The sequence below is a fragment of the Ictidomys tridecemlineatus genome, chromosome 5 (genome assembly GCF_052094955.1).
Source record: "Ictidomys tridecemlineatus isolate mIctTri1 chromosome 5, mIctTri1.hap1, whole genome shotgun sequence".
NCBI lineage: Eukaryota > Metazoa > Chordata > Mammalia > Rodentia > Sciuridae > Ictidomys > Ictidomys tridecemlineatus.
Window position 1 is genome coordinate 97,385,023 of NC_135481.1, and position 18,947 is coordinate 97,403,969.

Consider the following 18,947-nt stretch of genomic DNA (forward strand, 5'->3'; position numbering starts at 1 on the left):
TGGTATAACTTTGGAGAGTGCTGTATTTTTCTTTGTTGAAGCTAGGAGTGGTTTACCTGGGGGGTGTCTTAGAATTTGTCTAACTGTTGATACCTTCTTTTTGGCATGTTTTGTCTTCGTTATAACTGGAAGCAGATTATTTCTACTTGAGGATCTTGTTTCTACATAAATAGATATTTTCTTCTTGAGATTGAGAGTAGAATTTGGATTTCTTGATTTATGTGTATAGGTATCTACATAGTACTTCCCATATAGTAGCAATAATAACAAAGCTAATTTTTATTGCATGTGTACCTTTGTTTCTAGAAACTGTACCAAATCTCTGTGTTCAATAACTCGTTTAATCCTTAAACCATCTGTATCCTGAGGTAGGAATTTAGGAATCAGTTATGGATTGTAAGCTTTTTTAGCTCTTTTTTTTTTTTTTTTTTTTTTTTTAGAAAATAAATTAATGGTTAGCTTTTGATGGATTCTAATGTATTGTGTTCCTTTCATTTTTCTATTCTGGCCTACACTTGTGGATTATGCCAATTGAATTTATACCTGAAACCTTAGGACTAGAAAAGTGTGATAAGAGAAGATACTCTAGAAGAGGATGAAAGACCAGCTATGTCAGGCAGTAAAACAGTTTTCTCTGGTCAATAGATGATAAGTGTCAAAGATTTATTTTTCCTGGATTATTCATGAGGACGTGAAAGCATACTGTAGAACATTTAGTTATACATTTTTATGTTATAGGCATCTTTAATTGACACCTACTCTGTATTGGGTACTATGCTGTTAATATAATCCTCTTATTTCATATCCTTATATCTGAAAGGCCTACAAAGATAAGTACTATCATCCTCACTTCACAAATGGTACCAAGTTCCCTTGGCTTATAAATGGCAGACTTAGAATTTGAACTTAGCCTGTCTGATTCTAAAATCTGTTTTGTTTATGGAGCACACCAAACTGATTGGTGTTGCTCAGCTGCCAGGGTTTCTTTCCTCTCCTTTTTAAAATTTCTTCTTCATCCATTATTGCTTTGCATAAAAATGCTAGATAAGAAGTGCTGCTTCTTCACCATCCTTAACAAACAAACAAAAAAACCTCTTGTAGGTAATATAAATATAATTAAACAAAATATATTGAGTGTTGGATAAAAGTAGTCATTGTTAAATACAAATAGGTTATGTTGTGTCTGTGTAAAATCAACAAATATTATAAGAAATATCTATGAGGCAGAAAATAATCTTATGTACTTTGTTTCCATTTGGATCACAACACTATACAGAACAGAAAATTGCAAAAGGTCTGAAAAGTTCATAGTGTATGTAACTCATGCTTAAAATGGGCATTATAAGGCAAAGTAAAAGGAATTAACCAAAGTTTAAAGAAAAACCACAAAGGGTTACATAATTGATATTTAAGAATATGAAGTGGGGGTTTTGGGGGTTTTGTTTTCTGTTTCTTTTTTTTTCTGTTTTCTTTTTTTTTAATCTCCAGTACTAGAGATAAAACCCAGGGACATTTTTATGACTGAGCTATATCCCCAGTCCTTTTTTGAAACAGGATCTTGCTGAGTTGCCCAGGCTGACCTCAAACTTTGGATCCTTCTGCTACTGCCCCCAGAGTCACTGTGATTACAGGCATGCGCCACCATGCCTGGCCCCATGAAGAGTTGTTTTTAAAGGTGTAGACTGACAGTTGTTCTCACCATCTACAGCAGGAATTATAAACCATAATGCCCTGAAGAATCAGACAGGTGACAAATGAGTGAAAATGGGCTAAGTGAAAGTGGAGTGCCGTAAGGATCATGGCGAGCTGCTTCATCTGACATTAGCAGCCACTAACTAGATACTCAGCTAGTTGTTGCAGTGTGGAAATATAGGCATGCTGTTACCAGATCTCTCTAAAATTTGAATTAACTGTGAAATATTTGCTTTGTAAATAACAGCAACTAATTCAAATTTTAAAAACTGATGCAAAGCTGGAGTTGATGGTGCACACCTTTAATTCCATCTATTCTTGAGTCTGGGTCAGGAGGATTGCAAGTTCCAAGTTAGCCTGGGCAACTTAGTGAGACCCTAAAGGAATGTAGCTTAGTAGCAGAGTGCCTCTGGGTTCAATCCCTAATATCAGAAGAAAAGAAAAGAAAAAAAAAAAACTGACCTTTCTAGCTGGGTGTGGTGTGTGGTGACTCATGCCTATAATCCCAGCAACTCAGGAGGCTGAGGCAGGAGGATTGTAAGTTCAAAGCCAGCCTCAGCAACTTAGTGAGGCCCGAAGCAATTTAGCAAGACCCTATCTCAGAATAAAAAAGGACTGGGGATACAGCTCAGTGGTTAAGCACCCCTGGGTTCAATTCCTGACACACCCATACACAAAATTTTTCTAGAGTATTGAAAAAAATACTACGAGAGTGTTTGGATAAAAGAAAAATGTGATGAGTAAATTATTAATAATTTACATGGCTGATAAGTTAGCTATGTAAAGCAAGAGAACATTATTCCCGGGGTGCTGTTTGGTTACTGTGTATAGGACAAAGTTTTTAGGTTTTTCTCTCTCTCTCTCTTTTTCTCTCTCTTTAATATTAATCATAGTCATTTAGGAATGGTGTCAACGGACCTTATATACAATGGCAATTTTATTTGTTTATAGGGAACAGAAAGAACAGCTTCAAAAAATGAAAGACTTTGGTTCTGAGCCACAGCTGGCTGACCATCTACCACCCCAGGACTCAAGATTGCAGAATACATCAAGACCTGGGATGTATCCGGTATGGGAAAATATGTGCTCAGAAAGTGAAATAGTTTCTACATTGTGTGGATTTTTAAATTACAATAAGCATAAATTTCTGCTATAAAATTGCAAATTTGGGAAAAGTAAAAGCTTTGTTAATAATATGGTCAAAAGTTGGCAGAAGTGCTCCTTTTCCCCAGGTTTTGATAAGTAGAATAAATGTACCTAAACTGCATGGCTTCATGTTCACAGAATTATAGAATCTTTCTAATAATTTTGTTGTTGTTATTCAAATAGTCCTGTTTTCCATCTGGCAGGTCTGAATGTGAACCTTTTGGTGCTCCCTCTGCCTTTAAACTATTAGAAGGGATTAAGCATCATACCCTAGTACATTTAGGCAGTAGAGAAAAGGGGTTTTTAATGAAGAGTTAAGTGATTAAGTTCTGCCTTTGTTTTGATTTGGAATTTTGGTTTTTATTATTTTCTTTAAGCCAGTGATTAACTTTAAAAATGTTGTTATGCAGATAATTTTGTAACAACATAATGAGGGAGAAAAATCTACTTTGAACCATTTTATCAAATTTGCTTTTTGTTTCTAAGTGTTCTCTTCCATCCTGGTCTAACATATAACACTCATATACAGTTGTTGACATCTGTGACTCCCATGATGTTGACTTCCCATTTCATATTTCTTGTCTTTGGTATGCGTCCTGTGCCTGCAGTTTCTGTCTGCGGATGTGTCTCCTGTCAAACTCAGTATGTTCAAAATGAAGCTCATGATCATTCCCCATTAAGATGTTCCTTCTCCCATCTTTAGTCACCTTAAATCAAAATATGGGGACCAGTTAGAGTTCAGTGGTAGAGCACTTGCCTAGCATGTACAGAGCCCTGGGTTTGATCCCCAGCACCATAAGAAAATAAATCTGAAAATCAACCTTATGTCTTTGCTTTGTCCTACTGCCCATGTCCAGTCATATGGATCTAATAGTCCATTTTCCACTTCCCTACAACCTCAGTTTTAGCCTTAATCTGTCTTCCCTAGAATATTTCAGAAACATTCTGATTCATCTCTCTCCATCTCATCCTCCAGTGTACTATCAAGAGTGATTATTTTTTAAAGCAAATTTTGAGTTATAATTTGTACATAATAATTTGTACAAAATACCCATTTTAAGTCTATTGTTTGAGTTTTGATAGATTTATATAAAAGAGAAAAAAATTTCCATCACCCCAGAAAGTTCTCATGCCCTTGTGTTTGGGAATATGCTTACACTCCACTTCAAGTAGCACGAATAGACATTTTAAAACATAAATCTCAGTATGTTGTACCCTGGCTTTAAAACTCTTCATATTTGCTTTGGGGATAAAGTCTTTCTCATGGCCTTTTATGTTCTTCCTGTGCTGTCCTGACATCTGCTGACCATTGCTTGCTACTCTACCCACTTAGGCTTCAGTTTCCTTCCACTTGGAGCTACTTAATTTTGTAAATGTGCCAGACTCTTGTACTTCTCCATGCCTTTGCATGTGCATGTTGTTCTCTAAGCCTGGAGTTTCTTTTCTTTCCTTTTCCCCAAGTAGCTAATTCTTGTTTCTTTTAGAATTCAATAATACTGTCTTTTCTTCCCCTTTTTATAAAGTGACTACCCTCATATCCTCTATCCCTAAAACATCTTGTACTAGTCTCTGTCATAACCCTTATCATTTTGTTCAGTTTTTTTGTTTTGTTTTTTTTGTACTGGGGATTGAACCCAGGAGTGCTCTACCACTGAGATATATCCCCAGCCCTTCGTTATTTTATTTTGAGAAAGAATCTCACTAAGTTAAGGAGGATGGCCTTGAACTTGCGGTCTTCCTGTTGTTGGGATTACTGACATTAGCCACTGTGCCAGGCTATTATTATATTTTGATTTTCTGTTTTTTTTTTTTTTCTCTTCTAAACTGAGCTCACAGGATAAGAACTGAGGTACTGAACCCTGGGTCTCATGAATGCTAGGCAAGTGCTCTACCACTGGGCTATATGTCCCCTTTTCTTTTTATTTTGAGACAAAATAAAAAGAGTTGAATTGCTATAGCTAGTCTCAAACTTGGTATCCTCCTGCCTCAGCCTTCCCAATAGCCAGAATTACAGACTTGGGGTACCATGCCTAGTAAGAACTGTTATCTTTTATCTTTGCATGTCTTGACAAATGGTAGAAGCTCTAGGTTAAAAAAAATCTGCATTTCTGCTTTGTTCTTTTAATATATCAAACATTTTTCATATTGCTATATGCTGTGTTATTTTTGGGGCACAATAACTTCCTGAACTATTCCATCTATGTTGGACCTTTTTTCCTAATCTTCCGCTGTCATTAATACAACTTAAATGAATTTCTTTGTATCCAGTTGCTATATTGGGTAACTTAAGAATAATTTAAATACTTAAAGTCAGATAGGATACTTCAGTCAAAGAATAAAGACATTGTCATCTCCCTGCCCAAAATCAATTTGTTTCTTAACCATGCCTGTCTGCTATGCTCTGGTTGCATTCAGGGTACACATGGTCTCATACATATTGATTAAAATTAAATATTGACGTGACCAAAAATAATAATCAATAGAAGGACATTTCAAAAATTATTCCTATAATATATCTGAACAGCTCTCTTCAATAATTTTATAACATCTATACTATAGCTTTTGTAGCCTTGTAATCTTCTGCTATTTAATATTTTTGGTAGATTTAATAGTTTAATACAATGTTTTAATATGAATTTTTTTGTAGAATTAGTAGATACATTTTCATAACAAAATTTAAAATGCCATATCCCAGTAAAAAGTTTACCTTTAGGTAATAGCCATTTGTCTTTAACTCCAGCTTGTAATGGCCTTCAGTTAATGTTCCTTACATATATGTGAATTTTGTTTTTTATTCAAAAAGTTTAGTTTTCAAGCACAGCCTACTCATGAATAAATGTGTAAGTGATACATTTTGTTGGCCCTTTGAGGTCTAAAATAGGTATGAGCAAAGAACAAACAAACCAGAAACAGTGAACTAAGATAAATGAGAGAAAGAAGTGTTCAAATTGGGCTTGCAAAGATTAAAATAAAATGTATTTGACAGTTGGGTTTCAGTGTTGAGTAGAAAGGACCTGTCTGCCAAGAGGTGTTGCCTTCTCCTTTTTTTTTTTTTTTTTTAATATTTATTTTTTAGTTTTCGGCGGGCACAACATCTTTGTTTGTATGTGGTGCTGAGGATTGAACCCGGGCCACACGCATGCCATGCGAGTGGCTACCGCTTGAGCCACATCCCCAGCCCCCCTGCCTTCTCCTTAATATGCATTTCTTTTGGCATTTGGTGAAATGACTTTTTGAAAACAGAAGTAAACATGGCACACAACTGTGGCACTCCTTGGAGAGATTACTAAATGTCCCATATGATTTCTGAATTCTTTTTGTTTCCTGAAACTCATGTTCTGTAGCCTTGCTACAGACTGCTGTTGTCAGCCAGACAATTGAATGGAATAGAAGGAAGGTGTCTCCTAGAGTTTGTTTCTCTCACTGGAAATTCACTGTTTTTTTGGAGGAGATAGATCTCTAATTTGTTAAGATAGTTCATAGCTGAAGTTCTTAGTCAAGGGGTAAACATGAGAATTGCCCGTGGGGAATTTTCATTTTTAATGTATTTATATTTTTAATTGACACGTGGTAATTGTGTGCATTGTCTTCCCAGGCTCTGATTGTTTTTGTTTTAAGCTAATGACAGGGCCTTCCCATGGAATTTTAGTATGTTCAGGTGGACCTGGGACATTTGAAAGTAAGTAGGATAAGGAGAAGAGAGAGAGGGTGTAGTTCATTTTAAGAAGGGGCAAATGGGCTGGGGTTGTAGCTCAGTGGTGGAGCGCCTGCCTCGCACATGTGAGGCACTTGTAAACCATTTTCCAAATGCGACTTTTGCCTGTCACTTATATCATCCCAGCACATATGACATTGTGAAATGGCCCAGGTTTTTGTACCTGTTGTCTAAGTACTAAATGTACCTTTACCTGTAGTAAACTGGGTTCCATCCTCAGCACCACAAAAAAATAAAATAAAGGTATTGTGTCCAACCACAACTTAAAAATAAACAAACAAATAAATAAATATATGCATCGTGTCCATCTACAACTAAAACTGTATTAAAAAAAAAAAGAAGGGGCAGTAATGTTGAAGAAATTTTCCTTTTTTAAAACAAATTTGTTGAGATATAATTTACATACCATGTAATTCACCCATTCAAATGTACAATTCAATGATATTTTAACTAAACTCACCAAGCAAGCAACTGTCACCATAATCCATTTTTAGAACATTTTATCACTACAATAAGATCCCTATGCCATTTATTCTTCATGAAACAATTTTTAAATTAATTTTCATTTAAATTATAACACACTCAGGATAAACATTCACAAAGAAAATGAGTTTTTAAAAAATTATTCTCAAACTTGTAATCTTCTACTCAAAACACAAAGCTATGTCACCCATCATATTTCCCCTCCATAGTTTATATTATGTTGTTAAATATTAATTATTTGGGGTAATTTCAGACTGTCTTTATATTTGAACCATTTATCCCTCTCTCTGAAATTTTCTACCAACAGTCAGTTTAATCTGCTTTGGAAGCTGCATTTGAATTTTCAGTGACTACCAAATGCCACTTTTGCCTATCACTTATATCATCCCAGCACATATGACATTGTGAAATGGCCCAGGTTTTTGTACTTGTTGTGTAAGTACTAAGTGTACCTTTACTTGTAATAAAGCAGCATGCTTTTGATAATATTTGTTTCTCAGCTAGAAATACTAGCTAAGGGCCATACTGCTCTAAATAGGAACTGAGGAAATACTTTTACTATTGACTCCACCCCTTTCTTGTTTAATCCTAGAGAAAACTAGAGTTTTGGATCTATTTCCTATTTTAAACATTGTACATATGTCCCCGTAAGTTCATGTTGAAGGCAGATGCATAACACTAATGCCATTTATTCTTCACCACCACCCCCACCACCCTCATCACCCCTATCACCACCACCACTCCTAGGCAACTACTAGTTCACTTTCCTTTTTTTTTTTAATTTTTGTTTTAGATGTTGATGAACCTTTATTTTATTCATTTATTTATATGTGGTGTTAAGAATAGAACCCAGTGCCTTACACATGCTAGACAAGCATACTGCCACTGAGCCACAACCCCAGCACTAAATATTTAATTTTTAGTTGTAGTTAGACACAATACCTTTATTTTATTTATTTATATGTAGTGCTGAGGATCGAATCCAAGGCCTTGCACATGCCAGGCAAGTGCTCTACCGCTGAGCCACAACACCAGCCCTTACCTAGTTCACTTTCATCTCTAATTTTTTCTTCTCTGGGAAATATCAATGATATAGATCATATACTATGTGGTCTTTTATGTCAGCTTCTTTTATTTATGTTTGTATTCAAGATTCATCTATGTGACAGTATGAATCAGTATTTCTTTTTGTTGATGAACAATGTCCATTTTATGAATAGTCCACATTTTTATCCATTCACTAATTGATGACCATTTAGACTGTTGTATAATGTTGCTGAGTATTTGTGTATATATCTTTGAGTAGAGTTATATTTTTATTTTTCTTGGATAGATATGTAGAAATAGCATTTCTGAGTAATATGATAAATTTATGTTTAACTTTTTGAGAACTTGCAAACCATTTTCCAAAGTAGTAGCACCATTATAGTCCCACCAACAATTTAAGGGGTATCTTCTTTCTCCATTCTCACTGTCATTTATTTTTGTCTGTTTTATTAACTATAGCTATTCTAGTGAGTATGAAATAATGACTAATGATGTTGAGCATTTTTCATGTGTCATTAGCCATTTGTATATCTTCCTTGGAGAAACATCAGTTTTGTCCTTATGAATTCATTTTGTCCTTATGAAATTTTTATTATATATCTTATTACTAAGTTATAAGAGCTTTGTGTATTTGGAATTCAAGCCCTTTATTATATTTGAGAGTTGCATATATTTTGATCTGTGACTTGTCTTTTAATTTTTCTGCTGATATCCTCTAAAGAACAAAGTTCTAAGTTTTGAATAAAGTCCAGTTTATCTGGATCATGAACCAGACTTTAATTTACATTGATCTGAGGCAGCATGATGATGTGCTCATCTACTAAGACATTTACTCTGTCCTCTAGCCTCCAGGGTCCTATCGACCACCCCCTCCTATGGGTAAACCGCCAGGTTCAATTGTAAGACCTTCTGCTCCACCAGCAAGATCATCTGTTCCTATGACCAGGCCTCCTGTGCCAATACCACCACCTCCACCTCCACCTCCACCACCACCTCCTCCTCCTCCAGTGATAAAGCCACAGTCTTCAGCTGTGGAACAGGAACGCTGGGATGAAGATTCTTTCTATGGGCTCTGGGATACAAATGATGAACAAGGACTGAATTCAGAATTTAAGTCAGAAACTGCAACGATTCCACCTGTTCCAGTATTACCACCCCCACCTGTTCACTCTACCATTCCACCTCCTGGCCCAATGCCTATGGGTATGCCACCAATGTCCAAACCACCGCCAGTGCAGCAGACTGTTGACTATGGCCATGGCCGGGGTGAGTAATGGTAGTGAACTTGTAGCTGGGATTCTACAGGTATTGTTGACCTTAAGTTGATTTTCTTCAGTTTTACTGTTATAACATTTTATCCCTGGTTTTGTTTACCAGATATATCCACTAATAAAGTTGAACAGATATCCTACGGAGAAAGAATAACCCTACGCCCAGATCCACTACCTGAAAGGTCAAGTTTTGAGACAGGTAGGATTCCCAGAGAGTTCAGTATTTTCAAATCTAATTTTAAGGCCTTATTATATAATTTTGTTTTTAGTAAGATTTCTGGGCAGTCCTCTAACATAGCTAAATGTTTCTTTTTTAAAAAATTATTTATTTTATTTTAAAAATTATTCTGACAGCAGAATACATCAGACACTAGAAAGGCAATATGTCAATCAATGGAAGGGTAACTGATGTGACACAGCAATCTGTATACGGGGTAAAGTAGGGAGTTCATAACCCCCTTGAATCAAACTGTGAAATATGATGTATTAAGAACTGTGTAAGGTTTTGAATGACCAACAATAAAAAAATAAATTAATTAATTAATTTAAAAAATTATCTCAAAAAAATGATAAATGAGCAAATAGATGTGTTTAACCTAATTTAAACATTGAACAATGTATACATGTATTAAAGCATCACATTATATGCCATTAGTATGTACAAATTTTTATGTTTCAGTTAAAATATCTTTAGTTCAACCACTCCATCTATGTTATATTAATGGAATGATAAAAATAGAGAGATTGAGAAAAGTTACATCATTTACAGGAGAGGGTGGAGGAAGCTGAGGTTTCAAAAGGGTATCAAGAAATCCTTGTGATGAACCTATCTAATATATTGAATGTAGGGGTGGATCACATTAATGTATGGATTTAATAAAGCTGCATAGAACTGAGAACACATCACAGGAATTCATGTTAGCTAGTTAAATATATATATAAGATAAGTAGATTGGATCAGTCTCAATCTCCTGGTTTTTACATTACTATTGGAGAAAATTAGGTGAAGCATACATGTATTCATCTCTGTTGTTACAACTGCATATAAATCCACAGTTATATCAAAAACTTCATATTAATGACTACAGAAATGCCAGCTTTTGCTAATTCTTGCAGTTAATATTTCCCATTTTAACTCTAGAAATAATTTTTCCTGCATCTGTAAAAAATATACTGTCTTGAAAATTCCTCATATTTCATTAGCCATAATATGACATACCTTTATTATCAGCTCACACAAAACTGATGCAGATGAGTGACTTGTAATAAAGCAGATCCTAAACATTTAAATCAATGTCAAATATAGAATTGCTACAAAAATAAAACTTAGCTTCTATTCCAGAGTTGAACTAACTCTTAGACTGGAAATTACTTTTTTAATAGTTTTCTTTCTAAATTTTAATGTTGTGTATTCATTTCATTTAGATACTTATAATAAGTAATTTAAATGTTTTCAATTACCTTTAGCTAAACTTTTTCAAATTGTCACTTGTACATAATATGTAAAATTATCTTGAAACATCCTGAACCAACTACTTTAATTTATTCTATATTTGGCCATTCTATTTACAATATCTGCTGCATTTTTTATTCTCAAAAAAATGGATGCTATTGTATTTGGAGCTGTTTTTTTTTAAATTTTAAAATATCTTATGAGTTGGTGTGTATGATGAAATTATAATTTTATGTGAGGTGAATGTCTTGTAATTTTTGTTTTTGCTAGAAAACCAATTTTTGCTTCCTATTGAGTACATTTTAAGTTGTATTTACTTTCATTATAAAAAAATTTAAATCAGGTCAACTAGAGATAAAATATTCTCTGAAATAATCAAATATTTTACTGAGTTTCGTCCATCACAAAAATATATTGTTTGTATTACCTCTGTCCTTGGAAAATGTAAATTAGTTAATTACAAATCTTTAAAATTGTGACATTATTAATTGTGCTATCATGTTGTGTCAATTTAATTGGCTAGTTGTTGATTCCAAAGCTGGATAAGAGACAGAAGAATTTTATAGCTTTGTATTATTTTTTGAATAAATGATTCACAATCTAAAAAAAAAATTATTTATTCTAATTAGGTATATATGACAGCAGAATGCATTTTGATTCATTGTACACAATTGCAGCACGACTTTTCATTTCTCCAGTTGTACATGATGTAGCATCGCATCATATGTGCAGTTATACATGTACCTAGAGTAATGATGTCCATCTCATTCCACCATCCTTCCAACTCTGTTGCCCCCTGTCCACTAAATGTTTCATTAAGTTGAATTTAGGGCAGAAATTTATGCTAATTCTAAAGTTAGATTTATACTTTTCTGCTTTTATTTCTGAAAAAAGGAATATATTTCTTATTTTCTGTTGTGTTTTGTAGACCATACAGGCCAGCGAGATCGCTATGATAGAGATAGAGACCGTGAGCCTTATTTTGATCGTCAAAGTAATGTCATAACAGATCATCGAGATTTTAAAAGGGATCGGGAGACACATAGAGATAGAGACCGGGATCGTGTTATTGACTATGACCGCGATCGATTTGACAGAGAACGCCGACCCCGAGATGATAGGTATACTATGAAAGATTTCTTTGCTTTTGGTGTGCCAATTATTATTTTTAAGTTCAGCAAAAGTCAGTGTACCTAAGGAAATTTAGTAAATGCCATAATCTTCTGTGTGTGTATGTGTATAATTTGGAGAAGAAAGAGGAATTCTGGGCCAGTTTTTAGGAACACTGGTCTTGGGTTTTGCTAGCTTGAATTCCAGATAATTAAATGGGAAATGGAGATAATGCAGAAAGGAAAGGAAATAGTATTTTGAATAAAGGTACAATCATTAATTATAGGCATATAATTTTATTTTTTCAGTTTATGAGCTTCTTAGGTTTGTTTATGTAAGGTAGATCTAAGTGAAAAAGTAAAGTCAACATATAATATTGGCTATGTGGAATAACTGTAGAGGATTGGGCTGATAATGATATTGCATTATAAAGCAGAGATTCTAAATAATTTTAATTTACCAAAATACTTACTGTTATGCCTTCTAGAACTCAGTCATATCGAGACAAAAAAGACCACTCTTCATCTAGAAGAGGGGGATTTGATAGACCATCCTATGATCGGAAGTCTGACCGACCAGCCTATGAAGGCCCATCCATGTTTGGAGGTAGAGCGATGCCTGTTAACAATAAGGATATTGAGAATGTGACAAAAGGGGAGATGCTTTTCATTTCAGCTAAGGATTTAATCTTTTGGAGTAAAATATACTTGAAGATTTCTCAGATGGCAGTATTATCAAAAATAGCAAACTCTTTAAATAAGATGTAAATTGATTTAAAGAAATTTTTGAAAATAGAAACAAAGTCACTTGTAATTCCATCACCCATCATACTACAAATATTATAATTTTTATATTTTTCTTCTCATTCTCTCCTCATATACATATTTGTGAAATTGGGATCAAAGTATAAATGCGTTTTTTTGTTTGTTTTGTTTTGTGATGCTGGGATTGAACCCAGACTTTGAGCATATTAGTGGCTCTGTGACATTCCATTGTGTAGACAAAATATAAGAAAGACCTTTATTGTTGGACATTTAAGTTGCTTTTAGTTTTTCATTGCTATGTAACTTACTTACATTTATTTATTTGTAAGCTGATGACTCTTGTTCTTAAAATTCGAAAGCAGAATTTACTGAACTATTGGTCATGCTTGGGATTGTCCAGCACAATATTTATTATTTTACTGTGTCCTGCTGTTTGTCTTTTTTATACATTTAATATAAAGAAGGATGAACTCAATATTTTGTAGAACACTGTTTCTTGAAATATATATAAATCTTTTTGTTTTTTTGATTTCAGTAGACTTATACTACTTTAAATCTCCTCTAATTAAAGTAAAAGCCTTCAAATCATTAGACTTTTTGGAAATTATGATTAAGATGTGGGTAGACGGTTAACTTTCAAAATAATTTGTATATAAATAATAACTGTATTCAACTGCTGGAATTCTAGGAGAACGAAGAGCTTACCCAGAGGAGCGAATGACCCTGCCAGCTCCTTCATTAAGTCACCAGCCACCTCCAGCTCCACGGGTTGAGAAGAAGCCTGAATCAAAGAATGTGGATGACATTTTGAAACCACCAGGCCGGGAGAGCAGACCTGAAAGAGTGAGTCATGGAGTTGACTAGTTTTTTGTAATTCTGAAGATGATTCATTTTAATATCCTGAATAGAATTTTCTTTCTTTTCTTTTCTCATTAAAAAAAAAAATTATAGTTGTAGATGGACAGCATGCCTTTATTTTATTTGTTTATTTTTACTTGATGCTAAGGATCGAACCCAGTTCCTCACACATGCTCAGCAAGCGCTCTGCCACTGAGCTACAGCCCCAGACCTGAATTTTCTTTCTTTTCTACAACATAGAAATAATATCAGATTCAAGCTACCTTACCCTTTTCTATTTTCATTTAAAAAAAAAAATTGTAGTTGTAGATGGATAGCATGCCTTTATTTTATTTGTTTATTTTTACTTGATGCTAAGGATCGAACCCAGTTCCTCACACATGCTCAGCAAGCGCTCTGCCACTGAGCTACAGCCCCAGACCTGAATTTTCTTTCTTTTCTACAACATAGAAATAATATCAGATTCAAGCTACCTTACCCTCTCTAAATCACCATATAAACTCACAAACATACTATGGAACCCCTTAGTTAGTCCTAAATTTCATGACAAAAAAAGATAGTGGAAAACTTTTAAAAATTCATGAAAGCTCAGTCAACCATTTTGAAACAGGTAAAAGTAGTTTTGATTTTATGGTATATAGGACAAAAAGAGGAAGAATTAGGAAAGTTGATTTTTGCTTTGGCTTAATTTCCTAGTGACTTCCAAATATACACATTCTTTTTTTAAATTATTTTTTGTAGCTGCACACAATAACCTTATTTATTTATTTATTTGTTTGTTTATTTATTTATTTATTTGTTTGTTTATATATGTGGTGCTGAGGATCGGACCTAGGGCCTTGTACGTGAAAGGCGAGCGCTCTATCGTTAAGCCATAATCCCAGCCCCCCAAATATATGCATTCTTTAAAATTTATCTTCTATTGCAGAATAATTATTCTATTTTAATAAACTGATATTAGAGATTTTATCAAATATTTTGATCCCATATGTAGGGAATTAGTAGGTCATTGTTTTACAGTTTTTTTTTTTTTAACTATTATTGTAAAGCACAGCTTTTCTATTGTTGCTGTTTGCATGATACAATAGCCTCCCCTTACTGTCATTTTGTACAGTTTGTTACCTGAGGTCATCAGTGGCCCCAAAATATTAAACAGAAAATCTCAGAACAATTCATAATTTTAAAATTACATGCTATTCTGAGTAGCGTGACAAAATCTTGTGCCATCCTGCACTGTCTTGTCCAGGAAATGAATCATTCCTTTATCTGGCATATTCATGCTGTATATGTTCCCCACCTCTTGGTCATTTAATAGCTGTCTCAGTTATAATACAGTGACTGTCACAGTATTGCAGTGCTTATATGTAGAGTTTTGTACTATTTTTGGTTTCAGAGATGAAACTGCTGAGGGTAAGGTGGTACTACTATTGTCTTTTACCATCCCTTTACGTTTAATTTATTCGGTTTTGAATATAAATTGTCTCTCTTATGGACACATAAAGCTGAATCATGTTTTTTTTTTTTTTTTTAATGTAATCCTTTTTCTGTTGGTTTCCCCCCTCCCTTCTTATGTGCTGTAATTAAACCTAAGGTCTCACATATGTTAAGGAAGCTCTCTACTACTGAGCTATACTCCCAGCACAGTCTGGGAGTACAGACTTTTGATTAGATTGTTTAATCCATTTACATTCAAGGTTGTTTTTTATGTAATTAGCTTAATTTCATTTGGGGGTTACTCATCACAAGTGTATATAAATACAGTTGATTTTTTATGTGTATTCATATTGGATTCTGCAGTATCACTGACCTCACTTATCAGTTTCAGCTGTTTTTAGTGAATTCTTAGGATTTCCTGTATATAAGATCATGTCATCTGGAAATACAGCTTTATTTTTGCCTCTCTAAGCTGGATGTTATCATTTCTCTTTCTGGGCTAATTACCCTTACTGAAACTTCCATTTCAGTGTTGAATACACATGGCAAGAGTGGACATCCTTATTCTTGATCTTAGGATACATAGTATTTTATCATTAAGTATGATGTTACGTGTGGATTTTTCAAGGATGTACCTTTTTCAGGTTAAGGAAGTTTCCTAGGTTCTATTGAATGCTTTTTAAATGTCAATTAAGATGTTTAGTGGGGCTGGGGTTGTGACTTATCGGTATAGCATGTGCCTGGCATGTGAAGCACTGGGTTCAATTCTCAGCAACACGAATAGATAAATAGATTGATAGATAAGCATTGACAGCTAAAACACACACATACACACACACACACACACATACACACACAAAGATGATAGTGTGATTTTTGGTGTTTGGTTTTTCGGGCCTTGGGTGTAGCAAGTGCTCTACCAACTGACAAGATTTTTGGTATTTAGTATATTGATATGATACACTAAATATAATATTCCAAATATATTGATATGATGCGTTTCATTATTTGATTTTTATGTTTATCCCTGAAATGAATAACACTTGGTAAAGGTGTAGAGTTCTTTTCATATATTACTGGATTCAGTTCACTAGTATTGTTGAGGACTATTAAACCCATATTCATAATAAATATTGTAATTCTTGCATGATATCTTTGTCTGGTTTTAGTAGCTGAGTGATTCTGGCAAAAATAATTTAGGATTATTCTTTCTGTTTCTGGAAGAATTTGTGAAGAATTGGTAGAATTCAGTGATAAAGCCATTTGGGTCTGGATCTTTATTTGTGGGTAGTTTTTTTTGTTGTTGTTGTTTTAATTACAAGTCTCTTCACTTGTCATAAATCTATTCAGGTGGGCTATTTCTTTTTGAGTCAGTTTTAGTAGTCTGTGCCTTTCTAGAAATTTGTCTATTTCATCTAAATTATCTCATTTGTTGGTATACCTTTGTTCATAGTGTTCCTTTGTAATCTTTTTTTATTTCTGTAAAGTTGGTAGTAATGTCCCCTCTTTCATTTCTGATTATAGTAATTTGAGTCTTCTCTTTTTTTCCTTAGTCTCAGTAAAAGTTTATCAATTTTGTTGATCTTTTCAGAACCAGCTTTTGATTTTATAGTCTTGTTTTCTGTTCCTATAGCAAAATACCCAAGATTAGGTACTGTGTAAGGAAAAGAGATATTATTCAGTTTATAATTCTGGAGATTGAAGAACATGGTGCCAGCATCTGCTTGGCTGTAGTAGGACTTTCTGGCCACACGGAAAATTATGCGAGAGGAGAGATGACATGGCATTACAAAAAGCCAGAGAGACACAGAGGCTAGGCTCACTCTTTCTTTTCTTTTCTTTTCTTTTTTTTTTTTTTTATTTTACTTGTGTTTCCATTGTATTTGATTATATAGTATATAACACACTGTATGCTACCTACTATATCACATAACCTTCTAGCAGCAGTAGATGACCATACTGAGTTTTTTCAAGAAAAAACTTTCTTAATCAATGTTCTCCAAACCCTTTGATATATAACAACAATTAACTCCAGGTATGAACCTCTTTCCATCAAATTCTACTCATAGGGAAAATGGGCAGCCCTTTTTTCTTGCCTCCATTAGTGAACTTAGGGTTTGGCCACTCTGCGAATAACCAAACACATACCCATTATGCGGAGTCCTGAAGAATCTTGAACCATATTTTGGCACACTAATCTAAATCAAAACCCTACTCCTAAGGCGTCTTAAAGGTGACTGGGTTCAGCTCCTTTCCCACTAAACCATGCAGCAACCTAGGCTCACTCTTTTTGTAACAACCTGCTCTTTTTTTTTTTTTTTTTTTTTTTAATAACTTTATTTTATGTGGTGCTGAGGATTGAACCCAGGGCCTCACGCGTTCAAGGCAAGAACTCTACTACTGAGCTACAACTCCAGCCCCAATAACCCACTCTTGAGGGAAAGATCCAGATTTCCTCAAGAACTACATTACACATCCCTAGTGATGTAATTACTTCCCACTAAGCCATCTCTTTTTTAATACTTCTATTTTATTTATTCATTCATGTGCAGTGCTGAGGATTGAACCTAGTGCCTCACATGTGCTAGACAAACGCTCTACCACTGAGTTACATATACCTCCAGCCCCTAAGCCATACCCTTTTAAAGGTTTTACCCTCTCAGCACTGCAAACTGAGTGGGGACCAACCTTCCAGCATATGAACCATTGAAGAACACACTCAAACCATTCTAAACCATACAAGTTTTTTTTTCTATTTTATTACATTCTGCTCTAATCTTTATTGTTGCCTTCTGTTTTCTTTTTTAATATTTTTTTAAGTTGGACACAATATCATCTTTATTTTATTTATTTATTTGTTTGTTTTTTAGAGAGAGAGAATTTTTAAATATTTATATTTTAGTTTTCGGTGGACACAACATCTTTATTTTATTTTGATGTGGTGCTGAGGATCGAACCCAGGGCCTCGCACATGCTAGGCGAGCGCTCTGCCACTGAGGCACAACCCCAGCCCCCTTCTTCCTGTTTTTTTAGGTTTAGTTTGCTCTTCTTTTTTCAGTTTCTTAAGATAGAAATTTAGGTTATTGATTGTACATCTTCTTTCTAAATATGGGCTCTTATAGCACTTTTTTAGCTTTATCCCTTGAACTTTGGTATGTTGTTTTTATTTTCATTCATGTCAGACTCTTTTTTGACTTCTGTTTTGATTTTTTCTTTGACTCAGATTATTTGGAAATATGTCATTTAATTTCTACATATTTATAAATTTGCCCAGTTTTCCTACTGTTCATTTCTAACATTATTCATTTATCTTAGGTCATTGTTAACTAAGATCTCATTGCAAAAAAAATCTCCTGAGTGATTTTTCTCCCATTGTGTTTCAGATTGTTGTTATAATGAGAGGATTGCCTGGCAGTGGAAAGACACATGTTGCAAAACTTATTCGAGTGAGTATGGGATAGTTAAAAAATCAGTTGTTTATGTTAGTGAGCAATGAGTTAGTGGTCCGTGGTACATGTCGTTCCATATAATTTTTTTTTATCTATTGAAACAAGTGTTTTTACCTCTGCTTGATTTGCAACCATCAGAAAATTATATATTATTTAACCATAAGAAAAAAATGTTGGTGTTCTCAATGAATTAACATTCTTTAATAGACTTCATAGATTTTCTTTTTTTTTTTTAACCTTCTTGACTATTTGATTCTTAGGATAAGGAGGTAGAGTTTGGAGGGCCTGCACCCAGAGTTTTAAGCCTGGATGATTACTTCATCACCGAAGTAGAAAAAGAAGAAAAAGATCCAGATTCTGGAAAGAAAATTAAAAAGAAGGTGTGATATATTCTTTTAGATTACATTCTTAATTTAATTCATTAATAGTATTTAAAGAGGAGAGAGATATGTGCTTTTTTGAAGACTTTGGAACTCAGGTGTGAAAGAAAGAGTACAAAAGCATCTCTATCTAAATGCTAACCAG

General features: G+C 34.1%; 1 protein-coding gene across 7 annotated transcripts in view; it reads left to right on the forward strand.

Annotated features, from left to right (window-relative positions):
* Ylpm1 (YLP motif containing 1) overlaps positions 1-18,947 on the forward strand; it is a 74,116-nt gene that overhangs the window by 34,354 nt on the left and 20,815 nt on the right. For all 7 annotated transcript variants that reach the window (XR_013439137.1, XR_013439136.1, XM_078050555.1 and 4 more), the window contains 8 exons: positions 2,644-2,761; positions 8,929-9,349; positions 9,461-9,553; positions 11,736-11,928; positions 12,405-12,523; positions 13,370-13,524; positions 18,357-18,419; positions 18,683-18,802. Coding sequence is in view for 5 of the 7 variants with exons in the window: in XM_078050555.1 (XP_077906681.1) it covers positions 2,644-2,761; positions 8,929-9,349; positions 9,461-9,553; positions 11,736-11,928; positions 12,405-12,523; positions 13,370-13,524; positions 18,357-18,419; positions 18,683-18,802 (1,282 nt within the window). In the remaining 2 variants the exon portion in view is untranslated. The remainder of the gene's footprint in view (positions 1-2,643; positions 2,762-8,928; positions 9,350-9,460; positions 9,554-11,735; positions 11,929-12,404; positions 12,524-13,369; positions 13,525-18,356; positions 18,420-18,682; positions 18,803-18,947) is intronic.